The sequence below is a fragment of the Neopelma chrysocephalum genome, unplaced genomic scaffold (assembly GCF_003984885.1).
Source record: "Neopelma chrysocephalum unplaced genomic scaffold, ASM398488v2 Primary Assembly neopelma1_139, whole genome shotgun sequence".
NCBI lineage: Eukaryota > Metazoa > Chordata > Aves > Passeriformes > Pipridae > Neopelma > Neopelma chrysocephalum.
Window position 1 is genome coordinate 772,622 of NW_020897801.1, and position 14,315 is coordinate 786,936.

At 39.6% G+C, this 14,315-nt stretch overlaps 1 protein-coding gene across 3 annotated transcripts in view; it reads left to right on the plus strand.

The window, feature by feature from the left end:
• PTPRO (protein tyrosine phosphatase, receptor type O) overlaps positions 1-14,315 on the plus strand; it is a 155,171-nt gene that overhangs the window by 87,693 nt on the left and 53,163 nt on the right. For all 3 annotated transcript variants that reach the window (XM_027699730.1, XM_027699731.1, XM_027699732.1), the window contains exons 3-6: positions 8,739-8,897; positions 10,875-11,027; positions 12,669-13,115; positions 14,112-14,273. In XM_027699730.1, coding sequence (XP_027555531.1) covers positions 8,739-8,897; positions 10,875-11,027; positions 12,669-13,115; positions 14,112-14,273 — 921 coding nt within the window. The remainder of the gene's footprint in view (positions 1-8,738; positions 8,898-10,874; positions 11,028-12,668; positions 13,116-14,111; positions 14,274-14,315) is intronic.

The following is a 14,315-nucleotide window of genomic DNA, read 5'->3' on the forward strand; positions in this document are numbered from 1 at the left end:
TTACTGAGCACTAAAAGTAAATTGTGAGCTTTGGAAGGGAAAGGGTCCAATCTCCTGCGTAATATTTTCTGTTGGCCAGACTGATGAGTGCTAGCTCTCATGTAGCAGCCTCTGCTACTAAGACAGTTCATCTTTTGGAGCACAAGGCTACAGCAATGAAAGTAAATTTGGAATGAGAAGACAGTGTGGCAGGGTGGGCTTTTTAAGGTATTTCAGTACCTTTCAGCTTTTAGGAAGAGATCTTAAAACTCCTATAGTGACCACTGGCTTCTCCTACAAAAATTCATGAGGTGATAGTTGGTTTGGGATTTTATTTTCCTCTTATTGTTATTGTCCACTGCCTGTTTTACATAATTTTATGACTACTAATTAACTTGATCTTTTTTAGCAGACAGTAATTAGGATAGTTTCATATTTTATTTCATGCCTTATGCTCTCTCAGCCTGTTTAGCATTCTTGTTTTATTTTAACCATGCAAAGACATAGAACTATCTAATTTATTCCATCTATATCTTACTCATGAAATAATGGCACATTGCAGCTAACTTCTATGACCAAATTAATTCCTGTTCTAAGTTCATTGATATCAGGAGAGCTTTACCAGTGGCAGATTGGCCCCATTCATTACACTGCCACAGAATAAATCAAGCAGGATAGCCAGTGATGCCAGTGTGGTTATTCCCAAGGCTGTACTTCAATTTCCACAACAGTTTTCTGGGATCTTCTGATGCCTGCAAAGGAAATTGCGCAGGGAGGTGCAGTCTTTCAACTTGGCCATATGCTGCAGATCTGAGCAGTGTGTATTCAAATTGAGCAGGTCAAAACGAGACCAAGGTCCTTCAAAGACACTGGCTGCTTAGAAATTCGGTGAGAGTCATGAAAGACCTCTGCTTTCTGGTGGTATATCTTGATGACATTTCCTTTCTCCTATTCACATCTCTCAGCAGTATGCTACATCTAAGCAAATTGGCAAGAAATGACTATGTCTCTTCACAGGTTGAAGCTTTTGAAGAGAAGACTCCATTTGAGTATAAGACTTACATTACCCCTTAAAGGTTTCTGGCCAGAAAAGCTTTTAAAAGCTAACAAAATATGTATTTATACATTATGTCTGTGCATCTATAGATATATATGTGTAACTATAAATATATATATATCTGCATAAATATGGACATAGAAAAATATAAAATAACATTATATAAATATACATATAACATAGAATTACAGTATCATTGAGATTGGAAAAGACCTCTAAGATCAACGAGTTCAACCATTAACCTAACACTGCCCCACTAGCCCATGTCCTCAAGTGCCACATCCACATGTTTTTTGAACACTTCCAGGGACAGAAGTGACTGAATCACTTCCTGGGGTGGCCTGTTCTAATGCCTGACCACCCTTTCAGTGAAGTTTTTCCTAATATCTAAACTAAACCTCCCCTGGTGCACATTGAGGCCATTTCCTTTTGTTGTGTTACTTGTTACCTGGGAGAAGAGACTGACCCCCACCTCACTACACCCTCCCACCCTCCTTTAAGGAAGTTGCAGAGAGTGATAAAGTCTCCCCCTTGAGCCTTCTCTCTAGGTTAAACAACCCCAGCTCCCTCAGCTGCTCCTTATCAGACTTGTGTTCCAGACCCTTCACCAGCTTCATTGCCCTTCTCTGGGCTCGCTCCAGCACTTCAATGTGTTTCTTGCAGAGAGGGGCTAAAAACTGAAAAGAGGATTTTAGATGCAGTGCTGAGTACAGGAGCGTAATCACTGCCCTAGTCCTGCTGGAAACACTATTTCTGATCCAAGCCATGATACCATGTTTAGGATTGCCCCAACTGAAGTGAAGCATCTTGCACTTGGACTTGTTGAACTTCATAAAGTTCTTATGGGCCCACTTCTAGAGTGTGTCCAGATCCCTCTGGAGGGCATCCCTTCATTCTGTTGTGTCACTGCAGGCTTGCTGATGGTGGACTCGATCTCACTGTCATTGATAAAGGTCTTAAAGAGCACCAGTCCCCAGACAGAGGCCTGAGGGACAGCACTCATCACTGGCCTCCAGCTGAACATAGAGCCATTGACCATAGCTTTCTGGAAGTGTCCACCCAGCCAATTGCTTATCCACCAAATAGTCCACCATTCAAATCCATATCTCTTCAGTTTAGAGATAAGGATGTCATGTGAGACCATGCCAAAGGCCTTACAGAATCCTAGGTAGGTGATAACAGTCAGTTTTACCCTGTTGACCATTGCAGTCACTCCATCACAGAAGGCCACCAGATTGGTCAGGCACAATTTGCCCTTAGTGAAGCCATGATGGCTGTCTTGGATCGTGTCCTTGCCTTGCACGTGTGCATGACATATATTCATGTAGGTATGCTACCATTTGAAGTTTCCATTGTTAATTTGGGCCTTTTCTAAGTTTATGTTCTGCTTGTCTCTTCAGGGCTTTTTCAAGGTAATCAAAAGACCACAAACTACAGGGTTTCCTTGTTTAGGTCCTGTAACCCGGATTGTTGTAATGCAAAGGACAAGATATTTGTTGCAATATGTCTTATCAGAGCCTGTCATAGGTTTACTTGTTCTAAAAACCAAGTGGGAATTTTTCTTTCACCTGCATCACTGTGAAAGAAAGATGTTGAATGAGGAAGGGGAGGAAGGGGGAGGGTGGTTTGGCTGGGGTGATTCACATACACAAAAGTACTAGATAACAGACTCACATTCCAAGCTGATGGCCCTCAAAAGACCTGGGGGGGAGGAAGGGGGGAGGGGATTTTTTGTTCTCTCCTCGTGAAACTGAAGGCACTTCACTTTTGCCCTGACTCAGGGAGGGTGTTTGTGTGAGGGGGTTCTGAAGTTCATTTTGTTTTCGGCCGGGTCATCTGGCTGCTTCCGGTCCCGGTTTGCTTCCATTTTCCCGCACCCTGTTCTGCCCCCAGCCCAGACTTGCTCAGATTTCATCGGAGAGGCTTGGCCCTTCTGTGGAGAAACCTTTGGAGAAGGGGGCTGCCCCTTCCCTCCTCCACTCCTGTGCTGGCAGCAGCTTGTGCCCGTCTATGAAAGGGGGGAAATCCCGGCCAGAGCCAGCTGCCCACAGCGTGAGTCTGTGGGAAGAACCCTTCTTTTCCCTTTTTCCCCTTCCCCTTCTCAGTGTGGGGGGGAGATCGCCATTTTCAGCTTCTCCTGCACACCGGGGCCTCACACGGCGACTGCCAGAGCCCAACAGTGCCCCCTGCTGACAGTGGTTAGAATTGCGCCAAAAGGCAGAAAGTACTGAACTGTTTTCTTTGTAGGGAACTTTGGGTGAAGGATTATTGTTTAGTTGTTTTTGTGTTCTCTTGTTGTTCTGCCAATACACATATATCCTTTGATAAAGGGCTGTTATCTTTTTCTTTCTCCATACTCCCTCAGTTGGAGCCCCTTAATTTCGGATTTACAATTGCTTGGAGGGAGGAGCTTGGTCTTCCTCATAACTCACCCTCCTTAGCAAAACACTTCAGTCTCGTTAAACTGAGACAGAGCCCAAGGGTTTTTTCAGCTGGAACACAGGCCACATCCTTTAATTGCTTCCTGAGCTGCGACATAAGAAGGATGATATGAACAGAGAGCGTGCCTTCAGCTCTTAGATAGGAAACCAGTCACATGAAATTTGAGCACAAAATAGCACTTTTTCTTCTGATTCTGTAGCAAAGCTGTATTCAGCAAATTGAACTCAGTACTTTACTGAAGGAGAGAACCTGAAACCCTGACTACCTTTTAAAGGTTCCTGTGATGATTTTCACAAGAATAGTCATGCGAATCACAACCGTCCTGTCCAGATTCCTATGAGTGCAATTGTATTATGCCTATCAAAGTGACTTTCTTTCCAGTCTTCAGTCTGGACAATGTTAGAAGTAGTTCTGGTATCTAACACAACTATTTCAAACCTGCTTTCCTCTACTCTTGGACCTTTGGCTTTTCAAGGGGAGTGAAGTAACTCCAAAATATTTATTATTCATTTAGTGTGCTCCAATATTGGAAGGAAAGTTCCACGTTATTGCTAATTGATTTCAAAGTAAGTTTATGAGAGAAATAAAGACCATGTCTGTAAAATAAGTGACTGAAATTCTCACTCATCCTCTATTTTTTATGGAGCCCTGTTTTATTCTTCGCAGGGTGACTCATACACATATAGCCTCAATTTTTTTTTTTCAAATTCACTGTCAAATTTTCTTTTTATTGTGAAGGAAAAAGCATTTGTAGATTTGAAGGAATGGGGGAAGCAGTCAATTGAAAAACTATGGTGTGCTGAAGGAAAAATGTATCTCTGCTGGGAATTGGAGAAATCAGGATCTGAGGATCTCTGATGGTAATTAAGAGCTGCTCTGCCTGACTTTTATTTTAGCTGATGATTCGGAGGTTTGAGTGGTAAATGTCTCATTGTTTCAAAAGCTGATGATTCCTTACATACATCACTGTAAAATATATTCCCTTTAGGGAGAGTTCTGCCTCAGTGTCTTCTACAAAAAATATTTTCCTCAAGAGACCATCAGGCCTGCTGCCTGCGACTCTGATCTCCAGCTCTCAGCAAGTAATTGGCATTAGGCTTAGTTAATGCTCAGTTGTTCTTGTGCCAGATGCTGCAGGAAGTGATTCAGCAGGTCGAATCCTTTCCTCTGGCTTGTTAATGGATCAAAGTTGTTGAACTAGGAGCTTCAGAGATTGGTTGCTTTTTCTTCCTCAAAGTATGACATGAAACATCTTTAAAAAGGCTGGTTATCTGTGGCAACCCTAATTTTGAAACGTAACTCAGAATAGCATCTAGGTCCATTAATACATAGGATTCTCTAGCAAATAAATCATGTTATCCTCTTTTTAAGGTTAAAAAACCTCTCTATCACAATCAAAGAAACAGAAAGAACTGCAACCATATGATTTCCTTCTGTAATTTCCATTGTAAGGATGATCTAAATGACTGGCCTCAATCTGTTCAAGAAAAATAGATATGCCTTTGCTCTTGTGATAATATTATTTTTTTAGTTTTATATCACCTTTTTATTTATCATCCTATGTGGCCATGTAGAAATTACACTATATACCATCATTGTTCAGATTTTCACTTACATTCCCTTCCATAAGCAATAGCACCTGGTATCTCTATTAGCTTATCATAAACTTGAACATTATGTTCCCAAAATATTAAACAACAGCTTTTTAACCTCAAAGGAGGTTTCTTTTAGTAAGAGGTAAAACAATCCTGAAGTTTACAGCATAATGGAAGCTTTACCCTGGCTGTGACTTGTTCCCACTGGTCATATGGATCCATAAATAGTGTCATCCTGGGGAGAAAATTATATAAATCACAACTTCTTCATGTGAATAAGGGGGACTCCTGTGGGAGTTAGGTCACTCCATTAATGGGGCATCTTTTTTATAAAAGTCACAATATGGAGGTAAATAGTGATTAATCTGGGTGTGAGAGTGAGAAGCAAGAGAGTTGATCTCAGTTGTGTTTCAACCAACAATATGTAATGCTTGCATCTAAGCTACAACAATAATAAATCATTAATTCAATCTGTAGAGTGACACAGTCTACAAATATTACAAACAAATTTATTAGGATTGAAATATAGTACCTATTTTTAATGTAACCCCCAGCCACTCCTCCCACTCCCTGAATTGCAAATATTAATGTGTCTGGCACAAATTGAATGCATTAATGGAGGATTTAGCACCCAGAATTTTCCAAGGTATTTGAGGAATATGTTAGGTGCATTTATTATGCTATCTTGATTCTTGTGTAATGCAAGTTAAATACTAAATGCAAAATGCTGTAAGGTCCTGGAGAAACAAGAGAAGTTGAATTTCCAATAAACAGATGAAATGGGAAAGCAGTTGCTATAGGAGCAGCAGATTCTGAGACACTAAGAAAAAAAAGGCAAATTTAGGTCTTGATCCTGCAAGCTTATCTGTATGTATAAAAATATAATCTGCAAGTCTAAAAATGAAGAGATTGTACATGAAGAAGTGCCTTAAACAAGCTATTAGAGGGACACTGAAATGCTCTAGGTCCCTTCTGTAATATGACTTCAATGTAGTACAGAGTGTTTATAAAGCCCTAAGTATTGTATTTCTATGATTCTATAATTGCACCTTATGTAGGTTATTTCTTGGGAATTACTGAAATCTGTAACAAGCTGGATCCTAAATACTGAAAAATGTAAAATTAAAAAGACCAGACTGTTTAATTATAAATATAGATAGTGTAGAGTGGCATTTTACATATTCTTTAATTTTAATAACCCTAGGAGCAGTTAGTAAGTGAAAAACAGAACATGATGGTTATCTGCTGAGTGTTCTTTTAATTTCACAGTGTGCAAATAGCTTTTGATGTGAAGATTTGGTGCCAAAGGAAGTAAGATAATGGAAGAATCTTTAAATTGCATTATATTACTCATGCTACTCTGCTAACATCAGCCACGAGCAAGGAGAGGATAGCGAGTGGAAGATAACAACACGAAAGAGAGTCTGTGGTGATTACCACTTAATTCAATTATTGGTTAATTAAATCAAAGCATCAGGAGGAAAAATCATTTGGATTAAAAATGAATATAGCTTCCATCCTTTATTTGATTTGTTGTAGGAAGGAATAAATGGGGTAATTTAATCACTGACATAAGAAAGTTTCAGTCATTCTTTCAGAAACAAGACCTCAGATGTGAATGAGATAGCAGAAGAAAGCCCAGGGCACACTCTCTAACATGAAAGACGACTGCATGTGAGCGTTGTGCTGTTTAGAGATGGTTACTGACATTTAAACTACTATTGTGTGCTGTGTGAGCTGTGATATGAACCCTCTGGTCGTGTGGATAGTCAGATCCACTATTTATTTTGGAATAAGCGATGGGAAGAGTCTCAGCAGAAAGAAGAGGGTAGGCTTTGTTTCCTGTGATCTGCTTTACTCCGATTTAATTCTAGGCTTTCATGAAATGTCAGCAGGATTTTCATAGATCCCATCTCTGAAGTGCCTGTTAGTATCTGTGAGACTATCTGTGGGACATTAACCATTATTTGTAAGTGGTTAATGTACAAATATACTAATATATATTGGATGAAGCTAATGAAGTGTCTTCGCTGTGAGAAATAGTTTAAAAGTCCCACACCATTGCATTCCCATGCTCTGACAAAGTTAAACGTGACAACACGACTTCTTCTTAAGACTTAGTGAGAGATTCTGTTTGCATCTGTGATTTTGTTCCCAGTAATTTTTCTTCTCTGCTTCTCATCACACTGGAAACTTAATGCTGCAGTGAAAACACTGTGCTGGTCATTGGGATTAAGTTTTCTCTTACATTACAGTCTTGCTTTTCTATCTTTGGTTAACCTATTCCACCCTCTGTGGGGTAATTCCCCTTTTGATACTGATACTGATCTTCCCTTTCACCTATTCTTTCTCTTGCCCATTGTGACTGTATGCTCTTTGGAGAAAAATATTTTATTAGTTTTTCTCCAGGGCCTACAGCAGCAGAACTTTGAACTCAGATGGGTCCTCCAAGGCCATGCTAATCAACAGCCTGAATTTTGCAGCCTGATCCCTATAGTGTGCAAGAACTAAATCAACATGCTGATCTTTGTAAGGATGTAGGCATAATTACATTAAATATCTCTATTAAAATATGTTAGTATGACAAATTTCAACCAACAGTATAACCTCGTTTTGAATATCTCCTTGTCCCTTTACCAGTGTATAGTTGGGTTGCTATCATTTTTTTCTTGCTGAGGAGAGCACCAAGCAAAAAAGGTTGGTGGGTTGTTTTTTGTGTTTTTTGGTGGTTTTGGGTTTTTTTTGGTGGCTAAAGAAGGATGAATAAAACTGTGACTCTCTTATTTTTAGCAAGAGTCCAGACTCCCAGCTGCAGTGAATTGACACGGTTTTCCTTAGCTCGTGGAGCTACACTGGTCTAGATTCCACATCACAGGACACAGGGGTGTTTTACTTACTTTTTGTAGCCTACCTGGCTCAGAGTTCAAAGCACTAGATTGTCAGTGCCTCACTTACCTCCTTTCTGTGCACAGGCTTTCCCTGTGTCCTCCGGTAAACCATTTTACTTCTCTGCACCTCAGTTCTTCATCTATTAAATAATGGTCTAGTTCTGCTCTGTTTTGTAGAAGTTTGATGTGGATAAATATGTTGAAGATGGTGGCCCTCTCACACAGTAAGAATGGGGACTGTATAACTACCCATGAAATAAAGAAATGCGTAGATAAAATAGAAAATCTTCCTTCATGCAGCTTCCTTTGGCCATTACACTGATAAGCTTCTCAGTTAATCTTAAAAGCTTACATTTATGCCAAAGTCACAAGCAATTTCAAGTGTTTTGTTGTTTTTGTCTGGGCACTTTTACATGATTGGCAAGTATTAAAGATAAAAATCTTCCTGAGGTGATGACTGTGAGTGCTCCAAATAATAAATGCTATATGTCAACTTTATTTTTTATGGGAAATACGGAAATTTTTCTCTTAAAGCTTAAGTGTCAAGAACATAAATTATTTTGGGGGGAAGGTGGACACAGAAATATTGGCTTTGACAATGTCCCGAGTAGCTTTTCCCCAGACCTCTGTGAAGCCCTGAGGTAGCTTTAAGAGGGCCTGTGCCATACCTTGCAAAACCATTTATTTCATTAATGGTGTATATGTGTGATGAACTCAGTTTGCCTATTAATCTGTTCCTTTCCTCCTTTCTTTTCCTTTTGTTTGTATATCCTTTAGAACCCCTTCCTGTGAGCAATGTTTCTATCTATGATTACAAACCATCTCCAGAAACAGGAGTATTGTTTGAAATTCAGTACCCAGAGAAGTACAATGTTTTTACCAGGGTAAATATAAGCTATTGGGAAGGAAAAGACTACAGAACAATGCTGTACAAAGGTAGGAGAAAACTATTCCACTAAAACTTAATGCTAACTCTACTGGTAACATTTTAAACAATGGTCTTGGGTGTGGTGTTGACATATATTGTTTATAATGATTTATATTTCTGGTAATCTTTTATATAATAGTTTTTATATAATGAAGTAAGGGATGGGTCTTTGATTTGAGCTGGTATTTTCACTTGGGATTTTTAAACTTGCTTCTGTCCTAGTTCTAGTGATATTTCCTTTCTTTTGGATTTTAGAGGACGACTTAGTGGTCTGGATTTTTTTAATCAGTCTGAAATCAACTCGGGGAGCCATCCCCAATTTCTAGTACTTCCAAATTAACATGTACACTAAAATCTAAAATATAATTTCCACCATTTCTTTTTATCTTCCCTGCAATTCAAAAGAAAAGGAAAAATGAAAGAAACCCAAATCTCGTTAGGAAGGAGAGAGATACATTTTTGCTTTCTAGATATGTTCATTAAAATCCCTGGATTTTTGTGTCAGTTGAAAGCATTAAAAAAGTTCCCAGTCTCTTCCCTCTGGCCAAGGTTTCCTGTCTGGTAAACAGCTGATAGGAAAGCTTTGGGATGCCACAGAGCAGGGAAACCCATTCAATATGTCTGATTCTTGGCACAGGATCTAAAACTGGTTGTTCTGTATCATCATATAATGACACAGTGCTAATAGTACTATGCTGTATATTACTGTAACATTCAGTATTGTCCCTAAGCTAATAAACCATGCTGGATAATATAAATTTCAATCTTCTTAAAATAATCTAATCAAAGGCAATCAATTTAACAGTCTAGACAGTCAGCCTAAACAATTTAAACAACCAATCTAACTACCTAAATGAACAAGAGCAAATTCTACTTTCTTTTTTCATTTGTTTATAACTGAACTCCCTTTTGCCTGTATAGCTTCAGCACAGCATCTGTCTGAGAGATGTAAATGTGACTGTCCTATGGGAAGAACCCTGAGGGGTGAGAGAGACACACATACTCTGTGGGCCCTAAAACCCCAAAGGTTTAACATTGCATAGTGGCAGTAAAATGCCTTTGAGGAATCCAGTATGTGCTGAATTGAATTTTAGGCACTGAATTAAGGCTCCCAGAACAAAAGGTTTGTCGCTGTAAACTCTCTTTAAAATCAGCAGAGGGAGATAAGCACCTCCAGATGGAGGTCAGAAGATTTTGGTGTCTCTTTGCTTCAATACAAATTGGGTCTAGAAGTCACATTTTCAATGCTGTGAAGTGTCAAAAGTTAGGAAGGGCAAATCTGGACCATAGCAGAAAATATAGGTGACCTCTTTCCAGAGAACAAAAGGGATACCAGCAGTAATTTTTATCTTCTACAGCTAATAGATGGTTCCAGGGGCTATAATGCTAAAGCTGCTGATAAACAAAAAAGTCAGCCTAAATTAAGAGATTCACTAATCAGCTTGCACACTCCTTCCAGTAGCCAAATAGCCCTAAGCAACTTTTCTTCAGGCCACACGTGCGCTGACAGTGGATGTGAGCCGAGCCCTCAGTCCTGCAGCCAGTGCTCAGTTGCATGTGGATGCTCCTTTGAACATCTACCCTGAGCCTTGTGCCTCAGTCAGCAAAAGACCAAAGAGGCTTTTGCGTGCAGCAGTTAAAGGTCTGCAGGAACTGTCAGATGCTCTTTGAGATATTCAGTGTCATGTGGAACAGGTTGCCAGATTCAGTTCCCCTGCCTGTGAAAAGTAGTTCATGTTTCTTGTGCTGGGCTTTTTTGTCTTTTCTTTTTTTTTTTTTTTTTTTGGTAGCAAAGTGGCTTTGACAGCCAGAAAAATTTTTGGCAAACTGAATTGTTACAATTTCATGTCTCAGAGCAGGCTGAGCAATGTTTAAACATCTGAAACACTGCCAGGTCAGCATGTGCAGTTGCATTCTCAGAAAGTGAACATTTGATGCATTATCCTCTATTTTCCTTTCTTCTTTTCTCTTTAAACCTTCTGCAGATTTCTTTAAAGGTAAAACAGTTTTCAATCACTGGCTGCCAGGTATTTGCTACAGTAACATCACATTCCAGTTGGTATCAGAAGCAACCTTCAACAAGAGCACGCTAGTGGAATACAGTGGGGTCCAGCACGAGCCCAAACAGCACAGAACAGGTGAAGAAAATTATTACATACCATTTATTTCAACTCTTTATAGCAGCTTTTCTTTCTGTTGTGGGTAGGGGATTGACCCCACAGAGAGGAGGGTCTGTGTAGGAGCAGTCCTGGGAGCTGCTCCAGGCCAGGAGCCTGGGAGGAGAATACTGTGGCTGTTCCATAGGGTTATGTGTACAAACAGTGCAAAAGGAAATTTGTGTGAGTGTTCCTGTTATAAAACTTGCTTTTTAGAAAATAAATTCTGCTTCACATGAGATATCCTAGGCCTTGTGCCAGGAATTAATTTTTAAGTCAAGGGAATAGCTGCACTGAGCATACTATTGATCTATCTCTATTGGCCTGTCTCCTTGTGCAGTGAATCATAGCTAAACTGCTAGAGAAGGCCTTCCTCATTGTGCAGTTTTCTATCACAGAGAAGAATGTTATAGTTGCCCCACTTGGTGGCCAGTTTGTGCCCTGAAGCATGAACTTTTAATTTCCAAGATACCAATATCGCAAAGGCTGAAAATTGCATTTGTTCAGGGTCCAGAACTAATTTAATTTGGTCCTGGGACAGTGCCCAAAACTCTTCTGGTAATCTGTTGGACCACAGACAGTTTTCAGGGTCCAAAGTGAAATGAACCAGTGTTAAAATCAAAAGGCCAAATCCACTGATGAATACACTGGTGTTGGTCCATTGCCTTGAACAGAACAAAGCCAACTGATGCCAACTGAGTTCTGTCCTGAAGATCCTAAATATAGTTATCCAGATATTGGACCATAAGAATGCAACCAACAGGATCCCATTTTTCTTTCCTGATGCCCTCCCATCCATAATTTTTCACATAAACTGCAATGAGAATATAGGATCTGTTTTTGTGTTAGTGGCTGTGGCTGGGACAGGGGAGGTGAACAAATTAGTGTGTTTTAAAGTGCCAGCATTGAAGGGGCCAGTCAAAATTATTTGCAGAGGCTACTCATGCTTGTCGTGTGTAAGGAGAGGCAGACAAGCAACTACAGTGAGGCAGATAAAATGCTGTGTGATCCCCTCCTGGCATAAGTTGAAGTAACTTCTTTGCGTGGCAGAATCTTGTCTTCTGGAGACCCACATCTTAAGATCAAGCTTTCACAAATATTAAAATTTAAAGTGATGTTTAATGCTTGTGAAAAGGTGGCTGCTAAAAGCATTTGAAAAGACCTACGGCAACGTGAAGGTCATTTTTTTAAAATATGAGCCATGTCATACATTAGTTTTGCATATATTTTTCAATTCAGTTCTATAGAGGTATTTTTTACCTTGATCAAGATCTTCCTGGAAGACATAATAAAGTAAATGAAGGTCCACTGTTAAAAAATCACACTCAGCCTTGTTACTGTAATAGCACTGAAGTCTGAATTACTGTGACTTCACATCTACTTTTCTTCCTGATATTCTTGAATCGTGATCCTTCTGTGAAGTTATACTCAGCTTGACCCCGCTGGAATCACAACTTCTATATGTATATGTAAGAGAAGAGAGATTAATAATAAGAACAAGTTGTTTCAAAGTATCCCTAGCTGCATTGGTTTTTTGCAAATATTATTTGTCTGGGGAATTAACATATGTTGAAGGTGCACGCCACACACATATTAAAAGGCTAACCCTTGCTTCTCTTTCAGTTCCTTACCCACCTCGAAACATTTCCGTTCAGATTGTGCCAATCAACAGAAACAACTGGGAAGAGCACAGTGGAAATTTTGCAGAAGAATCATTTATGGGACCACAAGAAGTCGTAAGGAAAGAAAAGCTTAGCCATTTTTCTGGCAACCCACCTGAAATTCCAGCAGCAAACACATCTGCAGCCTGGTGGGACCACCACTCGAACAACACTGAGTACGAAACCACGTCGCAGCCATTCTGGTGGTCTAACGAAGCTGAGTCATCAGAGGGTGAAGAGGAGTTTGTCAATGCAGTTTCCAGTGATTACGAGGCCAATGATGCCAACAAGTCTGGAAGACCCACACCAGAGCCCCCTCCCTTCCTTCCTGTGCAAATGGTGCTGACCTGGTTACCCCCAAAGCCACCTACTGCGTTTGACGGTTTCCATATTAATATTGAAAGGGAAGGTAAAGCAGAGCCTTAAACCCTTCTTATACCTCTTGTCTCCAATTCCATTGATGGATTGTCTCTACAAACTAGTAATTATCTAGTAATTCTCTAGTACTGTACTTCAGAGGGCTTTGTTAGATCCCCTGTATTTCTTGAGAAGTTTCTTGCCTTGAATAGCATCTAGTTCTGACTGCACATCATAAAAGTAAGGCAGGAGAGGTAAATTACAGTTTGCAGTTCTCTTTTGTTAAACAACATTTATACTGTTGTATATACCATCTCACTGTTTACACTGTAGTTTTTTGTAAATCCATTCTGGTTATAAAAAGAAGGAGAAATGAGCTGATAGAAATTTGAGACAAAGAAGGTACATTATACCATAGACTGTCACTGAGAAAGGTTCTCAGGGAGAGCTGGACTGGAGGGGACATGCAGAAAAGGTAGTCTTGATTCAGATCAGCAGTTGTCACAGATTACAGCTGCCAAACACGTTCTTCAGGCCACAAGGAGGCTGTGGTAACAAATGGGGAGATTTTTTAAGAGATGGGGATACAAAAAAATTGCCATATTGCTTGAAGATTTTCTGCTTTAAAATGTATTTTATCCAAATGAATTTTATTTTCTGGCAGCTTTCACAAGCTTTTCCATGCTGAGGGAAAATACTTTTTTGTATCAGAATAAGAATGCAATAGGTGGAAAAATAGAAGCTCCTTTTCTCTCATGGTGTGATGTTTTTTACTAGCTCAGTCATGGCAACCCTATTTTATCATGCCTTCCACAGAATGAAAATTTGGCCTGGGTTTATTGTTACTCTGCTCCTATACTGCAAAATTTGTCACTAATTACTCTTGTGCTGATGGCGAAAAATATAACTACCAATGTAATTCCAGTCCTTTTGGGTACCTTTTAATCTCATGGCAGAAAAAAAGTTAACATTATGTAAATAATTTTCTTAGTCTCTGGAGCCTTTCGAATTTCAATTAATCCACACTTTTTTCCCCCTCCTGCTTTAGAGAACTCAATGGAATTTTTGACAGTAAGTGAGGACACTCACAAATTTGTTGCTGAACTAAAAGAACCAGGAAAATACAAGTTGTCTGTTACAACATTTAGCTCCTCTGGCTCTTGTGAAGTTCGTGGAAGTCAATCAGCAAAAACACTTAGCTTTTACATCAGTAAGTATCTCAAAAATCCCATCTTTTTCTCCCAGAATAGCA